At 39.7% G+C, this 21,358-nt stretch overlaps 1 protein-coding gene across 4 annotated transcripts in view; it reads right to left on the bottom strand.

Moving 5' to 3' along the window:
• FAM135A (family with sequence similarity 135 member A) overlaps positions 1-21,358 on the bottom strand; it is an 81,445-nt gene that overhangs the window by 46,323 nt on the left and 13,764 nt on the right. For 3 of the 4 annotated variants that reach the window (XM_048297616.1, XM_048297618.1, XM_048297617.1), the window contains exons 2-3: positions 20,410-20,495; positions 16,063-16,183 (exon numbers count right to left, since the gene is read on the bottom strand). In XM_048297616.1, coding sequence (XP_048153573.1) covers positions 16,063-16,139 — 77 coding nt within the window. In that variant the 5' untranslated portion in view covers positions 16,140-16,183; positions 20,410-20,495. Of the gene's footprint in view, positions 1-16,062; positions 16,184-20,409; positions 20,496-21,358 lie in introns of those variants that run through there. The other variant, XM_048297619.1, reaches the window with a different exon arrangement.

Below are 21,358 nucleotides of genomic sequence, written 5' to 3'. Positions count from 1 at the left end.
AAAGCAGAAATACTAGAAAAAGAAAATAGCTCAAGCTTTGCAGTCAGCATTAGGATTCCAGAAAAGTGCTAGGCTTCTTAAAGCCTAGTTTTTTATGTGAAGATTCTTGAAGAATAATTTGAAAAAACCTGTTACAATCTGTCCCTTACTCTCTGTTTTGACTGCACTACACTGAAAAAATGCCTTTTTATTAAGGGTTGACTTTTTCAGATAACAAAGTCAGAAGTATTTTGACAAAGATGCTTTAAAGCTATTCTGTTTTGAAGAAAAGAATCAATGGTATTCAGAAAGGTGGTGTACTGTAAACACATTAATCACCTGTAAAAACAGCAACATCCATCCCAAACAGCCATTAGCTCAAGCTGGATAACTGCGTATTTTACTAAACAAAGAATAAAACAACAGAGATACCACCAAGAACTTTAATTTACAGTATGACAGAAAATGCACTAAAAAATTAATTCATGATCAAGAGCCTGATATGCATTAACTGCTAAAATACCCTGACAGATTATGCCATGATGTTTAGAATCACCACTTGATAATTCAGCAAGATACATTTGGGTGATCCTAGATGATACAGCTAGGGTTTGGCACTTTGAAAGGCTGGGCTACAATGGCAGCTACGAAGTTGAGCCTTAGCATGAGTCACTGCAGTAGAGGCAGTGCAGGGAACACAGCTGGATGAAGGTCTGACACCACACCAAGAACAGATTTTGAATGAGGTTTTAGACCCATTTTTTCCAGACAACAAGCAGCTTGCAACAGCTTGACGTTCATGGTGTTGATGTGTTTTGAAGAACAGGCTCCAGAGGGAGGCTGAGTAAATGAGACTTGAAACAGTCTTAAGGATACTTAAGCATTGGAACAGATTGTCCAGATAAGCTATGGAATCTCCAATTATGGAAGCTTTCAAGATGTGAGGCGGCAGCGCTCCAAGCAACGTGGTTTGGATCAAATTATGCCCCTCCTTTCACCAGGAGGAGCGTCAGAACTTATGATATGCTACTATCCCTTCCACCATGAATCAGTCTGTGATCCCAGAAGTTAAAGGAAACCTGAAAAACAGCATTCAGCAATTTACAACATGATGACTGAAAGGTAACACAGTAAAAAGCACATCTGGTCGGGAGCTGGTACACAAAACAAGTTGCAGACACACCTATGAATAGAGCATATTCCAGCTCCCGGTTTTCCTAAGTCCACACAGGCAAAATCCTTCTCAACAACCGATTTACTTGCTTGTCTGAAAGGCAGCATCTTTTACTTCCTATTACATTTCCAATGTCATAGACTTAGAAAATAAAAAGATGACCTACAACACCACCTCCAAAAATTTGCCAACCCCTCCTTCTATAAATGCTTACAGCATTTACTTATCTTCGCCACAGACACAAGGTCTAGGAGGAATACTAGATCTCTTGCTCTAGTTGCACTGCTTAAAAGCTTTATCCTGAAACAGTTTGACATCCATCCCCCCATTCATCCAAAACCCCAAAAGCAAACCTTTGCTTTTGCTTCAATGTGGGAGATAGTAGACATCTCAAACGCTTAGACTAAGACAGCGTACAAGCAAAGCTGAAGTGGAGAGCTTATAAATATCAGGTGATTTCTGTCAAACCCGGTCTATATAGTCATTCTTCAGTAAATATATGCATGTACCTGCCTGTGTCTGTTTATGTCATTTGGCCATCAATGTCATTACATGCAAATACATAACCATGATATTAAAAGGTTCAAGGATATCTGGAGCTTCGTGTCCTTACTACAGACCTTGTAGGAAAAGGTGTTCTGAAATAAATAGTTAGAATTACTGCTCTCCTGTAGGCAGAGGACAAGTCTACTGTCCATCCTGTATAAAGGATTAAATCTTGTTCATCAAGCTGGATTACAATCTTGAAGATTCAAGAATCTGGCATGTGCCAGAAAATGCTTTCCCACACAGGAATATTGACAGGTTTCCTTTTTTTATCCCCACTGGGTGGGAACTTCATTTAGATAGGCATAAATAAGGGGGGGTTTTACCACATTTAAGGAAAATGGTAATTTATAATGTGAGCAGGAAATAGGTTTATCAATAACTGGAATATATCTTGCTACTGACAAAACTGGAAACATACAAAGTAATAATGATTTGACTTTTTAATGCTCCCACATGGAACTACAGGGAGTAATGCGTGCAAATGCAATCATAAAGTACAACTGTTATTAAAATAAAAAAATCTCATGCATTAAAAAAGCATATGAGCATATATGGCAATAGCTGCACAAGAATTTACTTGAAAAACCACTTAGTTTGTCAGCTAAAGAACATTCCAAGGCAAGTGTACATTCTGAAAAAGCCTCATAACATACTTCATTGTTGAGGCAGAACTTTTTTTGCAGTTTCTCTTGCCAGGAAGAGGAAAGGTAGAAGCGTGCATGGCAAAGTCTGAGCCTTCCCCTTCCCTAAATCCCACTACACTCACTGCACACTTAAATGCATTCAGTCACATTAACAACAGCAGGCACTGAAAGTCGTGAACTGTAAAACTCACATGCACATTGGGTCACCTGCAGGGCAGATTCTAAATTTATCAGTTAACCAAATGGAAGAACAGCTGTGACTCTGTATATGCAAAACCTCAGGGAGTTACTGAATGCAGGGCCCTATTGAAGACACACCCTCCAGTGCAGACCACCACTAAGACCTCTCCTTTTTCCAAGGTGAGCTGCGGCTCAGGCAAGCAAGGTTCATTCTGTGCAGGAGGAAACAGAGCTGGAGATGAAGCACTGCTTTGCAAATAAAGAATGTGGCACTGAAACGAGAAACTGCAAGGAAAACAGACAGAGGAATGAGTCTCCAGAGGAACAGGCAGCTCTGGGGGCAGTGATTCCATGGAGGCAGTGTCAGACTGACCCTGGCAGAGCTATGTCTTCTACAGATCACACCTCTTCCCAAGGAACCAAACGGGCATTAACAGAAACTCCCACTGCAGTGAGAGGTTGAGTCAGCAAAATACTGAAAGGATCCAACAATGAGAAAAAAACCTTCCTTTATTTCTGTCCAACACCCCCCTGTTCTACAAGATAAACCCCTTGCTACTGGAGAGACCATACATCCCTAATTCATTAATGGATTACGAAAAAACCCTTAAAAGTGGTAAAGACATTTAGCATTTCACATGGTCACAAGCCAATACTGACAAATGCCAACATACTTTTCTAGGCAATCTGAGTACACCTGTAATGTTTAAGGCATTTCATATGATTGTGGAACACAAATACTCCATTTTAAACATTACCACAAATTTGCCAGATTTTTTTTTGTAACCTCATAAGCATTCTGTAAAAAGGCAATCCAGGCAAAGAGGAAAATCAGAATGGAAGTAAAATAAGGTGCAATGGAAGCAAAATAAGAGAACATAGAAAGAATAAAGCACAGGCAGTAAAACGTTGATTATTGAAGGGCCAAATTAAAAACAGAATTGGTTAGCCTTGTTCCTCACCAGGAGACATGCACAGTCATCTATAAAAATTTAATCTTACCAAGCCCAGTTGGGGCCCACAGAATACCAAATGGACACCAAACTAGCTACAGGGTTTATCTAGACAGGAAATTAATTAATACAAGTATAGAACGCACAAAAAGATTCTTATCTTACAATCACTTTGTAATAAGTACTTCTGATATAGACCAATATGAGATTACACTCTGCTGTAATTGTGGGATTTATCTAAGAAACTCTAATTCAGATACTTGAGCAGCAGGAAAACTATCATGCGCAAAAGACAATGTTTAAAATCTTTTATCAATCCCTTCAATGAAAAATCCATGTATTTCCCAGCTGACTTTTATTAAGATGAGCAACACAATGGGCAAACTAACAGGAAATAGATAAGAGGTTCTCATTTATTTGAAAGAAAGTTCCCTTGCAAGTTAATTACTTTTGTGAAGTACCTCACATGTCTAGAGCACACATTATCTCTGAAAATTAGTCTTATATATAAACAAAATAGTAATTAGACCAAAAGTTTGATTAGAGTTATGTGGGAGACTAATTCCTCAACTAAGTCACAGCAGTGTGTTATGAAACAGGATTAAATACGTAAAACAGAAGAGAGGGGAAAGTAAAGGCAGCTGGAGATTTTGCCTTATTATTACAAAAACCTTTTCTTCACATCCTTTCCACAAGACACACTCAGGCAGAATTCCTGCAATGGTTATGAACATCTATTAAAAAACTTGAAAGGGGAACAGTCTCAAATAAGTATTGCTTTTTAGAAGAGACACATAAACATGCAGTACTAGATGAGTTCTTATTTAATCAAATATACCTTAGTCTATATTTATAATTTTAGTTCCTCTTTTATTTCCTGTTCTTACTGAAGAGAAAAAGAAAGAAATCATACTAAATTTCCTTACATTTTTAAAGTACAGCAGTCCCATAAAGCTTATCTTCAGGAATAATGATTTCCCATTTTCTCTTATAACAACTATTCAACTCTATTTATTTAGCTTGAAAGTATTTTTCATCTGACTTTTTGATTCAGCGTACTAGCCTTGCAAGTGATACATCACAATTGTTTAACCACTTCGTGGCTTGGAACTTTTAAGTTTTCTGGGGAGAAAACTAGGGAATGTTAGGTTTTCCTGGTATCCAGGGTCACAATCTTACAAGCTTCACTCCTTGCAAACAGGCATCAGTTTTTACTAAGACATATCATAACATATTAATTTTGAAATCAAGGTTTAGCAAACACAACAGATGGGAGACCAGAAGACAATTCATTTTCTGGCATTCACTAGTCCTTCAAATTTTGTAAGTTTTGCAGCTGTGCAATTCTGTTCCTCTCATCTGTCAGTAAACAAGCACACAAGCCTTACAATTCACTCTGTACCTTATTTTAGTGACAGGCAATCTGTTTTAATAGCAAATAGATCATATATTTAACCAGAGATGGCAAACCAGGTACCACAAAGAAAACTATTGCAAAAAATCATGACAAAAGAGCCCATGTGAACTACCGTATCTTATGCAAGATGCATCAAAGAAAGGTAGGTCATCACTTTCATACCTTATCAACAGCTTTTCCCCTGTAGTAAGCTCTGTCATTCATGAAAGTCACATGAGCTCCTATCATTTAATTTTTAGAACTGAAACACTGTAGTTTCAAATACAACATACTGCTCTGAGATGTTATTAAGACACTAAGAAAGAAAATTTCTCAGAATTAGAAGCATCTATCTTTTTTCCTTCAAGCAAGGCACATTTTCATGATTCATTTAAATCAGTTTAAGCCAGTACTGCCACAGGTAGAAACATTTTGCAGGCCAAAACCTCTTTTATCTATTTTTGTTCCTCCTCAAAAAAGTTCTGATGTTCCATCAACTGTATGGTATAACAAACCAACATGCTCATCCACCTGGAAAGGGAAAAAAGAATCCAGTAGGGGCTACTACAGAAGACAGGATTGCACAGCCAGGGGAGAAAGTGTTCCCTTCAGTGACATGACATGGGTTTAGGACAGGCTGAGCTAGTGGTGTGGCTCCATGCTCAGAAATAATATGAAATTGTACTGCCACTTCCAGTAAATATTTTTTTTCAACTTCATGAGTTTCACCTCCAGAAACACTGAGAAGCAGAATTGCTGACTGCACACTGTACTTATGCATTTATTATTAGCATAAATCTTAAGAAATAATCTCAGAGAATATTACCAGAATAATATCACAAGCAAGTAATGAAAAGTTAGCACGTAAGTCAAGACCTGTTTCTCTACATTATGATGATCCTAAAAGCTTATGAATGGCAAAGAGTAAAGTGAGCATTCAAGATTGGAAAGCAAAAACGCCACTTCTTTCCCCTTCATAAAAAAGGTGAGTTACTGTTCTTGAACAGACTTTTTGCCATGACAGAGGTACCTCCTACAGCAAATGTATCTTCCATCTCCTACGACCTCCCCCATTCCTGTACACTCACAGGAATTAAACTTCTGATGCCAGTTTAAATAAATGAAACAAATTACACGGGAACAAACAGACTAAGTAGCCAGATCCCTTCTTCTCTTGCCAAGTTCCACAAGCTGGATACCCTGAAGACACACAGTGCCTGCTGAACTTGTTCAACATGTTAAAAAAAAAAATTAAGCAAGCAAAAAAAAATTGTCTACATTTCTCAAAGGCTTTTGTTTTGAGAAAACTGTAACAAGCACTGCAGAAAATCTCAAATGATATCCAAAATATTTTGAAATAGATTTTATGTAGGAATGTATTTAGGAAAGGTAGGAAACAAATTGCTGAAAGGATGGCATGCAAAAGTACTACGAGATGAAAAGAGAGAAGAATATGATCAGGAAAAGAGAGAAACTCCATAGAAGAAGCACGAACCCTAGTAAAATGACTGAAGTGCAGAGATGATCATCAAGGTGACGGTATGATTTACCTTCTACATACACTGAGGAGCTTCAAACTTTCCATGCGCCTGGGTATCTAATTCATTTGGTTCCCCTTAGGAGGCTGACCTCCCACCACTGCTCCCTGTAAGATGGGATCTGCAAAATCCACTGAAGAAGAATCCAAGTTCTCCTTGCAGAGTTGGAAGCTGAGGGATTCTGCCCCTCTGGATGCCTATCATCTCCTCCTTCCCCCTTTCAGAGCTGACCTACAGAAAGGGACTTGGCATTCTGGAGGAGATTAGGGGCCCTTTCTCCAGCACATACCAGAGCTGGATCCCTCTGTCTCCTGCAATAATCTGATTCCTTCTCTGTGTCTGTCAAGCAAGCTGGCATCTGGGAAACACTATCCTTCCTTATAGTAAGGGAATGTCAAGAATAATGTCGTGAAATTTAGACAGAACTTTTACAATACAAGGACTTCTGCAAGAAGTGAAGTTTAAGGTATTTTGTTTTTCCCTTTTCCTCTCTCCTGTCCTCCCAGGCACTCAACCCTGCAAGACATTTGACACCTTTCTCAATTACACCAAAGCACCACTTGCAGAGCAGTTCTGGACACTGGTTGGATCCAGCAGCTCCCCTTCCAGCAGGCAGCTGCAGCAGCTCAACCAGCACAACCCCCGGGGCAGGGCACTGCAGCAACACGAACCTGCCAGCAGCAAAGGAGGTGGAAACAGCAAACTGGCATTGCCAGGAGAGCTCTGTATCTCCACATGAGGGCTTAGGGAAATTAGAATTGACACTCCTGACATCTGTCATAACTGTATCCTACGGGCAAGGATGCCAACTGAGATGAATGCAGAAGTTCAAACAGATGTTTTGTTTCAAAACATACTAATCTCTGGGCTGCTCTCACTCAGCAGATCACACTGACATAATGGCCTCTCCTGCTCCAGACACGTCTTCCTGACATGGAGGCTGGAACTTTTATGGACATTTCTCTCAGGATGCAGTCCAGGATTACAGTTAAACCAACCCAAAAGCTAGCTGGTGACAGAAGTAGGCATCCCATTCCTCCTGTGTACTTTATCCTCCTTCTGCACCACCAGTGGCAATACCTGATGATGATGTGGACCAGGGAGATTAAAAAAAATATAACCCAGAATGATTCTGGTTTTGCCATTTTTTTTCTGCTGGTTTACCATGCTGAGCTGACCAACCATAAGGTAAAAGAGCCTGACTGCAAGCACACAGGAAGCAGGATCACCCTGCTCAGGCAGCTGCTATCCAACAGATCTCCCTACGTGGAAAATCTACACCATTAGCCCTGCGTTCCTGCCAGCTTAACCCACTCTCTGACTACACTGCTGTCAAAAGCAAGCCCATCTTCCTGACCTGACTGCAGAAGCAATCAAAGCAGAAAACCACGCATATCATACCTTTTGGCAGATAAATGCTCAGGCCAACTATAAATGCATAGATGAGAATGCTGTTTCACACCAGATTTGGGTTCACGGCATCAACAGTGGGCCATGCTGGGTATATTCTCTCACCCTCTCCCCCCACCAAAAAAAACCCCCAGTGCTCAGGCACAACCATGGATATCAAAGAAACATGCACAAGTGAAAAATACACCATTTTTTTTCTCCCCAGTCTGATCACCTCCAATAACTTGAATGCTACTTCTCGCAGTAAAAACACATGAATATAGAAAATTATTAGCAGCAGAGGTCTTGATCACTTAATCCAAGGTATTCATCATATTTTTGGAGAAAATATGAGACAATTTTTTCAAGCAATTTTAAAACTTTGGAAATCAACAAATGAAGTTATGTATGGGTAAGCATGAACACAATGGTCCAGTCTAGAGGGCCTCTAAGTATTTGGAGGTATTTTAAGTTTCTTCCCCCTTCGCCAGTGGAGTCAGAATCTGGAAAAGGGAGAACAAGAGGAGTGGGGTGAAATAAGGTTAAAAAAATATTCAAAAATCTGATGAGTTACTTTATGTGGAGTACAGTAATTGGCAGGAGGTGTAAGAAGTAAAAGAGGAAGAGATTTTGAAGCAAGCACCTGACTGAAGTGGAGGCAGCGAGTCTGAGTTTGCATTTGGTGGTGGGACTGAGACTGGTTCCCTATTCCAACAAAGCCACCTGCTCTCTGCAGGATGTGACAATCCAGTAACATGCTGTTTGTGATTACAGATACAGGTATACATAAAGGTGTTATTAGCTTGTATGTGCAGCAAAAGAGGCACAAAAAGACATGATAGCAGGAACTTCTGCTGTATCGTGAGGCAGTCAAGACTTTGAAACACAGGATGAGCATCTTTCTCTTTCCCTTCCCTCAGATAGCTATGGATGGTGAACTAACTTAAAGAATCATATTTCTGCTGTAACTATTATGTGTATTAACCAAGCACACATAATTAAGGCAAAACACTTATGAATGACAGATTTTTCTGGGTTTTGCTACCATCTCACAGCGTCAGGTGTGAACTGTAAAGACTATGCACAAGTTACAAGCTTCTGCACAAAAGGGTGCTAACGCTTGAAAGAATCTCAAAAGCAGCAATTCTAATGACTAAATATGTTTTTGATGCAAAGTTAAAACTATTACTGCTGTCACATGCCACTCCAGAATACTGAACTCAATAAAACTCAACTTAGAAAAAGAAGGTGCATACTGAAGAAATCATCGTGATCCCTTCAACTAACACCTATGCCCATTCTACCTTCATATTATGCACAGCTGATAGCTATATGTTCTACAGAATAAAAGAATGGGTTTTCTCCAGACAAAACCCTTTTATACTCATTTCTGTCTTACACTGTCATTTATTCCCTCACTAAACTAAATTCATTGATCATGTTTCTGCTGACAGACCTCATGGCAAGGCATGCCAAGGTACAGTCTATACTTTGCAGAGTGAAATAGTACCTGGTCTTACATACACAAGACCCCTATTTCTTCAACAAAAGAAGGAATTACATAGATCCCCCAAAAGCAGTCTCAAAGGATGGCAAATCATGCCGTATCACTGTCACACCAAAGAGCTGTGCCTACCACAGCACTGTCAGGTCCAGAAAGGCAGCAAGATAGCATAACTAGGCGTCTGAGCTCTTTATCTTTCTGTTCTTAGAAAATGGAATTTTGCCAAACTGAATGCCTGGAGGAGATGGGATGCTATTAGACAACTTTAATTCTGAGTTGAGAAAATGTTTTCCATTGCAAAATAATAATTTCAATTGCAAAAGTTGTTATTTTTAAAAGGTCCAAAAGTACTACTTAAGTGTAATAGCTAATATTTGAATAAAAATTCAGGTGATTTGAAATTTGTACCCCATATCTGAGAAGTCTAGAAGACACAATGAGTACCCATGAACATTACAAAACACTGAAGTAATATTTTTGGAATATGGGGGGATGCAGGAAAAAAACCATACCCCCAGGACAACTACAACTACCAACTCTCAGCTATACCTCTGTGAACAATGATTGAAGAAATAAGCACCTGGTCAGTCATCTTTATGGGTCAGAATATGTAGCTAAAAAACGCAGTATCAGGATCTCATTTCGTTTCTTAAGTTGGGAGTACAGTCTTCTAGGAATTACCATGGAAAAGAGCGGGGAAGAGGATTCAAAAGCAGAAGTCCAATTTACAGTGGCTCTAGGTGACCCCTAGACAAGCTTTCCTGTGTGGCTGGAAGTCTCCTAATATAGCCACTGCATTTCAGATAACTGAAGACGACAAGCAGAACAACATCCCTGTCTTCAATTCCACTCATTAGTGTGCTTCAAAAAACCTTAATTTCTGAGCTAACTTAAAGGAAACAGTGCTCAGTTTTCCACTTACTTTTATAACCCCTATTTTCCACAAATATAAGACTTTTTATTTTAGAAGACAAGATTATGTCTTTTAAATTGTTACTGCTCTTTGGGACCGGACCATGTCATTGGTGGTGTCTCAGACATCCTGCATCAGATGGGCTAATAGGATAATTGATGATACTAACTTTCAACTTCTGAAGCAATGCCAATTTAAAATAAGACTTCCCCCTGCTCATTCCCAGTCTTACCCTTTTTTGCCTCAGAGCAAGCAGGACCTGTGTGTGTGCATCCACTAATGAATTAGAATCAAACTGATCCACTTAAAAAAAACCCAACAAAAAACCCCCAAGATCAAAAATATTTCCATTATTTTTCCTAGACAGACTATTCCCTTGAGTTTACAGCCTAGCCCTCCAAATCTTAAACCTGTATAATTGCTATCTGTGTTACTGTAAAACCATAAGCTGAAGAATAGAGCTCATCTTACAACTGTTAGACGAATTTACAAAGAGAGAAGAAAGCTGTCAAAGATGCATTACATTAAGTAAAGATCACAGCACAATACTTCAAAAGATAAGCTATCCTGTCAGAAGGCAATTGAAAACATTTATTTCCAGAAAAATATGTCATACAGAAACGTAGTTTGAAAGTGAAAGTATGTCTGAGCTGTATGAATTAAAAAGAAAACCAAACAGGTGAACCTGAATGTTCCTTGTCCACCACGAGTTTGTCACTTGATCATATGCAAGCAACACAAATCATTAGCAAGGGCTACTTCTTCATTTAAGGACAAAACTTTTTCATTTCTGATACATCCAGGAGGAAGAAAAGTGGTCCTATTGGAAGCATATGTTTTGGATTTTAATTTCCTGTTAAAAATTTTAAAATTAATTTAGACATCTCACTGGATCCAGGAGACAATACAACTTTTCATATATTGCATTATTTCTCATGACATTACTGTGTAATCATAATAAGATTCGTTAAATTCCAGAGATTCAGTGTTATTTTCTTTTAAGCTACATTACACAACCACATGCATGGAAGCATAAAATGTCAATGCTGCTCAGACATCGGTAAGTATCTACACATGGAAAAACAGAAGAATATCATAAGGCTAAATTTTCAGTAGTCTCTGAAGCTTAAATTTCTTTGACTTTTAATAGGATTTAGGTTCACAAGCAACTTATGCTACTACAATCTTACCAATAACCTTTCAGATATGATCCATCTCCAAAAATATGTTTTAGGTTAGAATCTGCCAAAGTCTCTCCTGTGGAAGGTATTTAGTACTATTCTTCCATCTGTTACCCAACAGTTAAAAGCAAAAACAATTTAAAGAAGTGTGGTAGACTTACATTACTAACATAAGCTCTTCATGTGGTTTTATAAGAATCTTTTAACCCAAAACAAAGTCAAATAATAGAAAACTAGGACACACAGAGACACAGTAAATCTGCAATAAAGAGCTACTATGAATACTTTATTTTACTTCCTCTCCTCATAGTTTACTTAACAACAAACTTACACTTCACCAAAACAAACATTAGGAAGTTCTTTTTCTGGAACCCACAATGAAACTGCAAGTATTGTACCTTACAAAGAAAAATGCTACCTAAAAAAGAGACAAAACATAAAGATATTACTATTAAAAGTATTCTAAATCCAGCTTTGGCCAGCTGTGTGTGCATGCATACTACTGACAAAGTAACAAAAGATTAGTAACAAAGCAAGAACTTAACACTGGGATTATAAGAATGCACAGAGACGGGGGAAAATGTAGATGAAAGCTGTTTTCAAAGCAGATCTTGCAGCAATATGTGCACTATGCTAAACTACAAACCACTAGGTGAGTCTCTTTAGCTCATTAGATTTGCCACTTATAGGTGAAAAAGCACTACACAGCTCCAGGGAAATGAAAACCTCATCTTCTTGCAAGTGAGGCTTACTAGGAAACTCTTCTCCCTTCCCACAGAAAATGTGTAACTGTCCCAAGTTAGACATCAGGATCCACCATCCCACGGTGGAACACAGGAACTTCAACTGAGCACTACAAAGCACTGTGGCACTTTCAGTAACCAGTTGTTTGGAATCAGACAGTCTCAACACATTTATGCCTCAGTTGAGGACACATATGTATGCTGACACATACAAAACATCTATGTAAATGAGAGGGTAAGCACCTTCAGTCCACAGCAGAAAATTGAGTGGCAACCTGTTCTTACAGCAAAGTCTTGGAACTTCAACAGCTTTAAGCTGAAGAAGGGTAGGGTTAGATGAGATCTTAGGAAAAAATTATTTTACTCAGAGGGTAGTAAGGTATTGCAACAGGCTGCCCAGAGAAGCTGTGAACACCCCATCCCTGGAAGTGTTCCGAGCCAGGCTGAATGGGGCTCTAACCTGGTCTAATGGAAGGTGCCTCCCCCATGGCAGGAAGGCTGGTATTAGATGGTCTTTAATGCCCCTTCCAACCTAAGTTGTTCTATGCTTCTATGCAAAGCTTGCTGAGACTACTGAGCCAGCATCAGTCCAAGAGAGGTGCCACTGGTCACGAACTTTAAGTTGGACTTCGCACCACTGACCACAACTCTTTGACCCCAATCATCCAACCAATTTTCCACTCAACTCATTCTCCACTTCTGCAGTCAAGCTATGTTATGCTTCCTTTGTCTTTACAGAAAGTCAGTACTACAGAGCCCAGACCTTACTGGAACTTTTATGAGCTAAGATGATGAAACAGCCTGAAACCTCACTATCTCAGACTATCATTCTCACAGGTCCCAAACAAATACATTTCTTTAATTCATTTTGTCACACAATAGCTGCATATCAATCACTGTTTGGGCAAAAATTCCTACCATCACATCTCACTAGCTCAAAAGAAAAATTGTGTGAAGTCTTATTTGAATGTAGTAACAGACAAAAATAAACCAATGGAGCCATCTGGAACAAGCTGGGTTTAAAGCAAATGGCACAGTTGTAAGAAAACATAGTAAAATAGCTGTAGTAGATACATAAGACAAATATTCTATTACAAAACTAAGTGTCTGCACTGTCTATTACCCCTTCTTGGAACAATAACAGTTATCTAAAAGCAAAGAAACCAGTCTGCTTTAGAAGGTCATTTTCTTAGGAGAATAATATGGTTATAACCCTTCAGATAAATAGGATCTTAAGTGAAATACTATGAGAAATTCTGGCTCAGTCTGCATTATTTAGATCAGTTTAGATCAGCAGAGTGGTTTTGAGGCTTTCCCCAATGACCCCAGTTTTCTGCATGCTGGTTCAGTCCACTGAGAGCTTACCAGTCATAAAACCTGGATGTCTCCTGAGGAAGCTAAACTATTCTGATCTACCTGTCACAAAATGTACTTCAATCCCTTGGGGCACAAAAAGGTCTGAACCACCTACAGATACGAACAACTTCAAATTACACTCATGATACAAAACATCTGGTCCAGAAGATGACGTTAAAATCTAGTCTGAAGTAACCCTGGAACCACATAGATGTAGGGACATCAACACTGCTTTTAGTAATTCATTCCTTAAATACCAAATTTGTTAGTGTACGCACAGTCGAAAGCACTTCTGGCAACTGTAGTGCCACTACAGATACAGATCCAAGAAAACAAGATACAGTTAGATGCAACAGTTGGCAGATTTCTTCAAATAGTTATGAAAGCAGGAAGAAAGCAAAATGGGTTTGACTGGATATTGGGGTATGTGGACTCTACGAAAAGTGAAGGGGTGTGGGGGACATGCCACAAATTCCAATGACCAAATTCAAGTCAGTTCACATTTAATACAAGGGACAAAAGACTGACATCTAAAATACATAAGGGTGAACTTTCAAACTCAGAGTGATTCAAAACATAAGACAAAGCTGTAAAGGAAAACAACTAAAACTGATCAGAAGGAAATTTAGGCTGGAAATGATGACACCTCCAGTAAACAAATGAGTGAGAATCTGGACTCATTCTGCAAGCAAATACTTTGAATAAAAATATACTAAGTTTTAAGAAGGAACTTGATGTGACTACTTGCAACAGCCAACATTTTATTCTACACAGTTCAGAAGGTCATGATGTTTCTAACACTGTGAGACAAGCACGCTGTGCTGGGTAGGCTTGAATGCACACAATCCAATTCTGTACTTGATTTTGTTGAGGCAAACCATGCTAAACACAGTGGTAGCTCCAAAATAGGAGGCTAACAACAAAACTAAAGATTTCCTTTTCTGCTCATTCAATCCATTACCCAAGAGCTCCTCTGGCTACAGAAGTATTACCTCCTGTCTCAAATAAATACAAAGACAGATCCCTAGAAAAATACTGGAACCTACCCAAATTGAATTTATCGTAAAAGTCACATTTCTCTGTCTGTCAAATTATTCTGGAAGTTCTCTCTTCTTCCTGACATTAATTTCTAGGGGAACGTGCCCAGAGTTAAAGGTTCAGCTTGAAACCAGAAAGTCTGGTTTCTCCTCATGCCGCTTTCCTCACTATGTCAGCATTCCACCTCTCTAAACTTGCCCTGTGAATTTACTACTTTTTAGCTTACCACAAGAGTAAGCCAAAAAGGAACATGCCAAGTAAAGCACTGGTATTTATATTGCTGTGCTTTGCTTCTAAATTACCTTTCTGAAGAACCATTTGAAGTGTAAGGTTAGGACACTGTCTTCTCTTCAGGTTTTCTAATAGAGAGTAAATGTGCTGCCATATTCTACCCTCTCCTTCCCCACTGATTTCAGAGGTTAAAAAAGGCTACAGTTCAAAAGACTGTGCTTTTTTGTTGAAGTAATTAGAATATTCTCAGTGTTTTCCCAGACCTCTTAAGCCTCTCTTAATCCTTCTCTTCCAATGAAGAGTGAAATCACAATTTTCCCTAAAAATGGGACAGTTTGTTGTATATACTTTGACTGCATATAGTAAGCAAACATAATGGGTCATTACTTCTGTGAAAAAAACCCCTAACTGTACTGAAAACAATACTCGCCCACACACACCTGACTTGAACTATGACAAGGCTAAAACCAATAGTGTATTTTCTTATCACTAAAATGTTTCTGAGGGAAGTTACTCTACAATGTTTTGGAAAAAGCAGCTATCATAAATCAACCCTGATACATCTTGTTCCGTCTCTGCAAACACTGACACAGCCTAAACCCTAACATTTTTACTGTAGTCTACTTGAACACTGAATGTACCACAACACTAAAGGACCAATAATCTTTAGTAACTCCAAAATAAACTACAAAGGATTATTTCCTGCATAGCCATGGGAAACAAGGACCTTAGAAAGTAATCTAGGATGATCATGTAGTATCAAATGAAAGGAATTCTACGGAGATAAGGTGGAGTAAGAGGAGGTCAGGAGAGTCTAAAGAGGCAGTATGGAATCCCGTGCAACTGGAGGCACAGCACAGTGAGAGGAGAGACATTGGTGAAATTCTCCACTGCCAAACTGATAAACGAGTAGGTTAATGGGGGCAAGACCATTTTTAAAATATTGAAGAGAAACACCTACCATATTTCAAACAAAAGGGATTACAGAAATTAAGACATGCAAGGGTAAAGACCTGGATAAGAATATAATGTACTCTCCATATCTCTATGTTTTCCATCATCTCCAATTAGACAAAAATATTGTATTACAACTCAGGTTTTAAGAAAAATTATTTGAATATTTAATTTTAAATCCTGGAAAGAATATGACTTTCCAATACAGAATAAAAAAAATTCCAATCGCTATAAAAATAGTCAGTAACACACAAAGCAACACTACATGATAGCTACCCATTAAGGTCTTTCCAACATCAGCCATCCAATGCAGTAAAGTCTGAAAGAACATGCTACCTACCCTCTTTGAAACAAATCGACATTGAAGAATTTGTGGAGCTCCACGGAGAATTCTACCATAGCTTGAACTTCACTCATGTTTATGCGGATGAAGAAGTCAAAACTTGTCAGCACCTTAGTTACTGAAAACAAAGAGAAAAACTATTTAAAACACAAGCTGGGGATAATGACCATCTGGCCCTAAAAAGAACAATGCTTATACACAGTTTTGCACAGCTTCCTTAAATACGCAGGCCCTGAGGTAAACAAGAATATAGGATGTACCAAATCCAGCTCAGAGTAACTTCTACCTTTCTTGTGAAGGAATCAAATGTTATCAGAGAAGCATCACAACACATCATCAGCATAATACAACCCTGGCACTTACTGATACCTACATACTGCAGCTCTGCGTTGGCTCTTGGCTGGAGAGGGAAAAATACTCTCTGACAAGGAGAAAAAGAGCATGGGCTGCTTCCAGCCCTTGTTGGTGCAGAATGACCATGCAGGCAGCAGCGCCTCAACTCTGGCATGAGGACAGGAACAGCTGAATTACAGTGTAGCCAAACAGTAAAGAGAAAGTGTCTGACCAAGTCATGTAAGGCTTTAGATGGAGAGATTCCAGGGGAAGGCAGGAGTTAAAGAAGGCAACGTGCCTATTTTTAGTAAATTTTTTTTTGTGGTAAAGTGTTAATTCTTATTGTCATCTTCACAGCCACAGACTAGCAAGTTCCTGCTAATTTACAACCGCCTGCTGATACCTAAATTAAAACCCTACAGATTTTACTAAGTTCTGCTGGTTTTCCTTCAACACTATCAGCTAGATTAATAAAACAAACTACACTTCCTGCAAACACTTGTCTTCAAACTTCCCAGTTTCTGCAAGCACTGCCTGGTTTGAGGGCTAAGCAAATCAAAAAAACTTGAGCAGGCTGTACTTCATGCACATTAGTCAGTTTTTCTGGCTCTGATGTATAAGCAGGAGACATTGTCTGGAGCTTGACTGGATTATGGGGTTTTTTGTTTCTAAAATTTTGACCATGGATTTGGATGTTTGTGAAGTAGCAGGCAGTACTGAGACTGAAACAGAGCAGCTGGCAAAAAAAGTCATCACTGCAGCAGGTATTAGTCAGCTGAAAGTCACCTTTAGGGGCATAACCTCTAGCCTACCAACTAAATTGTCTCCGAATATGACTCAAGACTTCCCTTTCTGTACTCACTGTGGAGGAGCTGAAAGGCTTCAAGCACTGTAACACAGGTGTAGATTTTAAACTATAAACAAGACATTAATTCTGACCTTGGTTTAACAGCCAATACAGGGACTCTGAATGCACTCGACAAAAACACGGGAACAGTGCATTACTGACGTAACAGGGGACAGGGGAACAGGAATTTTGCTGCCTTATGAAGAACTTGGGTCAAGGGCCCTTAGTGCAAGATCAAAACTACAGCATCTAGAAGATGCTATTAACCCAGCTTGTCTAAAAGATCTTAGCATCATTCGAATTTCAATCAAAGGACTTCAACAGATTAATTGAATGATGCCACAAGTTTTGCTACAGTTGGTAGTGTTATGACTGGAACTGACGACCTACGGGGCTTTGCAGCAATTCCCTCTTCCACTGCTTTGTCTGTAGTATTGTGTAAGGATGTCCTCTGTGGTCTTTAATGCTAGAATCAAGATGTTCGGCACTCTAAGTCTCTGGGGCTGCAATACTGCATTATCACATGGGCACCACCTACCAAAATGCAAGTGTGTCTTCTGCAAATGAAACCTCACCTGCCACAGAGCAGAGATCCAGACAGAGATGCTAGACCACTGTGATCCTTGGCTGCTGGGTAACAAACCCTGTGCACTGTGCATGAAACTGTCCAGTACCTCAGAAGGAAGCCACTTTAAAGCACTCAAGGAAGAGCAAAATTATAAAGTAAGGATGCCATGGGGCATTCTCACCTAGCTTGCATTTTGATGAAACTACATTCTCAAAGGAGGAAGACATCACAAGGCTCTGACTTCCTGGCACAATGAGCAGTGCGAACTCCCTGAGCAGTTTGCCTCCACTAAGGGAAGGGAAGAATATTCCTGTAGTTGTTGCTGGGCCATGGTCAGGGTCCCTCAAGTCCCCAGCCGGAAAACCCATCCAGAACTAGTCCAATTAGATCAGCTCAAGGGTCCATATCACGAATGAGTTAATTCAACAAAAAAAAAAACTTAAGAGAGCCACATCTTGCATGACTGGCTGTCCTGGGGTGATGTTATAAGGCTGCTTTATTCCTGAACCGTCCACTCAATGCCCAAGGACGCTGTGCCTTTAAGATGGACCCGGGGCCGGGGCCACAGGACCGGGGCAGTGTAATGGCTCAGCCCAGCGGCTCGGGGGCTCTGGGGCTCGGCAGGGAGTGCGCCGGGAGCGCTGTGCTGCTCTTTGGGTTTCTTTTGTGTTACGGCTAGTGGGAGAAAGGTTCTGTTGATTTTTTTTTTTCTTGTTCTTTTTGCCTTCCCTTGCCTCACTGCCTCCCTTCCCTCCTCTCCAGTCCGGGGAGCCTGCAGGCGGCCCCGGCGGGCCCACGGGATGGCCCCGGCTGGTCCGAGCCCGAGTGTCTGTTCCCTCTCTGGAATTTGTTGTATTTTGAGGTTTTGTTTTTTTTTTTTCTGTTCTACCATGTTTTGTTTGGTGTTAATAACCAGTTTGGTTTTTTCCACTTTCACTTGCTGTGACCCACTTGTCTTATTGGTGGAGGAAAAGGGGAGACCCTTTTCCCTTCGGAGGAGACACTCACTCCGGAGTGTTTCCTCCTGAAGTTTTGTCTCCAAAACCGAGACACCGGCAAAAGGGCTGTCCAGTGAACTTGTGGTATTCCTATTGTGTATAATATGGCTCCAGCTGGGGCCACTCCCTCCCTTCCTTCTCTATCCAGTTTACTTAGCACTCCCAGCCAGTCCACTAAAAATTGCCTGGCAGGCAATTTTTCCCTGCAGACCGAGCACAGGGTCCAGCAACCACAGGCCTGCATGACACAACATCATGCATTTTAATCCAGTAACACAGCTCTTGCTCAACTACCAACAGTATTTGGAAAAACAGTGTCTATGCCTTGCTCCAACTGCAATACCAGTAAGAAATACTGTGGCACAGTTCACAGAACAGCACATCCAGCAAGCAGTGCTGTGTGCTGCCACAGGTACCCAGCTGACCTCTGGGAATAGCTTTTTCTTTGCTGAGCATCAGTTTGCTCCACGTGCACCTTAAACTGGAAGAAGGGAACATTCACTGCCCTGGGCTGACATAAACCACATCACTACATTTCTGCCAAAGTCCTTCATATCAGTGCAAAGGAAAACAGTTAATACACAACAGTTGTAATTCTATGAACTATGTAATAGAAAGTGTTATGAAGGGAATAAATATTTTAAAGGAGAAACTCAACTTGGACAACATCTTAAGTTTGTACAACAATCATACAAAGCCAACAAAAAAACCTAAACTCATGTGGAAGTATTTATTGTATAGATTCCTGTCAAATTTACAGCTCCACTTCACAAACTTCAACTACATCAGAAGTCCACAACTCATTTCAATACTTAATGAGTTTATTGTTGTATTTTAAAGCACATCATTAACATTTGGAAATCAAGCCATTAAACTGCATGTAAGAAACAAAAGAATCCTTCAGTAGGAACTCTCTACATGAGAAACAGAGTTTAAAGCAGCATATATAAACTCGTATCAGAAGGTCTGATAATAAATGACAATACCCTAATACACAAGTTAGAATAGGGGAGTTTCTAAACTTTTGGTAGCTACTTAACATTTATAATCAAAACAGCATTTCAATATTCAAAAGTATTTAGAGCACTGAGACTTAACATCTCCAACAGTTAAAATGTCTGTTAAAGCCACTTGATCCTACACTGGGGGCCAAACCTTTCCTTTCCTTCACACTTCTGAGGGTTTACTTATTTTCCTAAGTTGGAAAATCTCCTATATATCTGGGCTGGTCCATGCTGGCCCCCCATTAGCTCACCACTTCTTTAGTTATCCAAGCTAATCTTTCCTGAGGCCAGAATACAAAGAAGATCACAGGATAACATATTTTAAAGATCTGTCTGAAGGGGAAAAAAAAAAAAAAATCTTTTTTTTGTTTCTTGTTTCTGTTTTTTTTTCCTAAATCAATCATTTTAGTGCTAATTTACATCAGCTGCATCAGAGCATCTGAGAGTGAACTGAAAAGACAGAAACCTCCTAACCAGCTTCGTTTTCAGAAAAATGATTGTGTAACACTGGCATTAATCTAGCAATTTGCACTGGGAACTGCAAAACAGCACTAAGAAATGAAACTGCAAAAGCACATTCAAAGAATGTCTTACCTGCACTGGTAAATACTCCATTTTAGTATGTCAATCAACCAGTCTTCCAGTTCTCTGCTACTGCTGTCAAAAACATACTGCTCGAACTAAAAAACAAACAAACAAACAAGCGTTTTACTAAGAGCAATATCTCTAGAATGTTTTAGTACTTATGTACTTCATTCTCTTTTCCTGCATTCTCATAACAACATTTATCATGACCTCTCCAACAATCATACAAGAACTGCCTACCAGCAGTCTCCAATCTGCCCTTGGGTCCTGCACTGCAGTTTTCAGCTCTCTTCAAGTGTAGCAGTCTGATACGTATTTTTACAAAGTAAAGTAAAAAATAAAACTTCTCATGAAGCCAATGCTCTGGCAAAGCTAACATTGCTATTTCTAGTCAAACTATCCCTGTCTTCACCAAGTTCTAAGCTCCCAGAGGACTCTGGTACACCCCCAGCCACCCCGCAGGCTTCCCAATCTTCAGAGAGACTCTCAGCTCACCAGCAGCAACACAGCCATGAAGAGGTAGGAGGATATTCTGGCCTGAGTCATCAAATACTGCTCAAGCCCCCACACAGCCTTACATAGCTACCAGGGAGGAGACAACTTAGAAGAACAGGTCTGATGAGATTCTCCTGGTAAATCTTATGTCCCTTCTCCGCAGGAGCCAAAATTCAGGGAACAAGGAGGAGAGCCTTAAGACCACGAACTCACTTTCTTAGAGCAAACACTGCAGGTAGGTGAATATCACCTAGTATTCTGAAACTCTCCCTAGAGCTCGTGATAAACCACTACCTTAAAACTGTTCTTTAAGAATCAGTTCATCTCTCCTGTACTCCAAAACCATTAAGGTAGTTAAAAAATATAACAAAAACATGCAAAAGCTCTTTTTTATCTGATGACCTTTAGATTTCAAAGACATAGAAAAGAGAACACTTTGTTCTACCCTCTTAAAGGAACTTTA

The sequence above is a fragment of the Corvus hawaiiensis genome, chromosome 3, assembly GCF_020740725.1.
Source record: "Corvus hawaiiensis isolate bCorHaw1 chromosome 3, bCorHaw1.pri.cur, whole genome shotgun sequence".
Classification (NCBI taxonomy): domain Eukaryota; kingdom Metazoa; phylum Chordata; class Aves; order Passeriformes; family Corvidae; genus Corvus; species Corvus hawaiiensis.
This window is presented reverse-complemented; position numbering and strand designations above follow the sequence as displayed.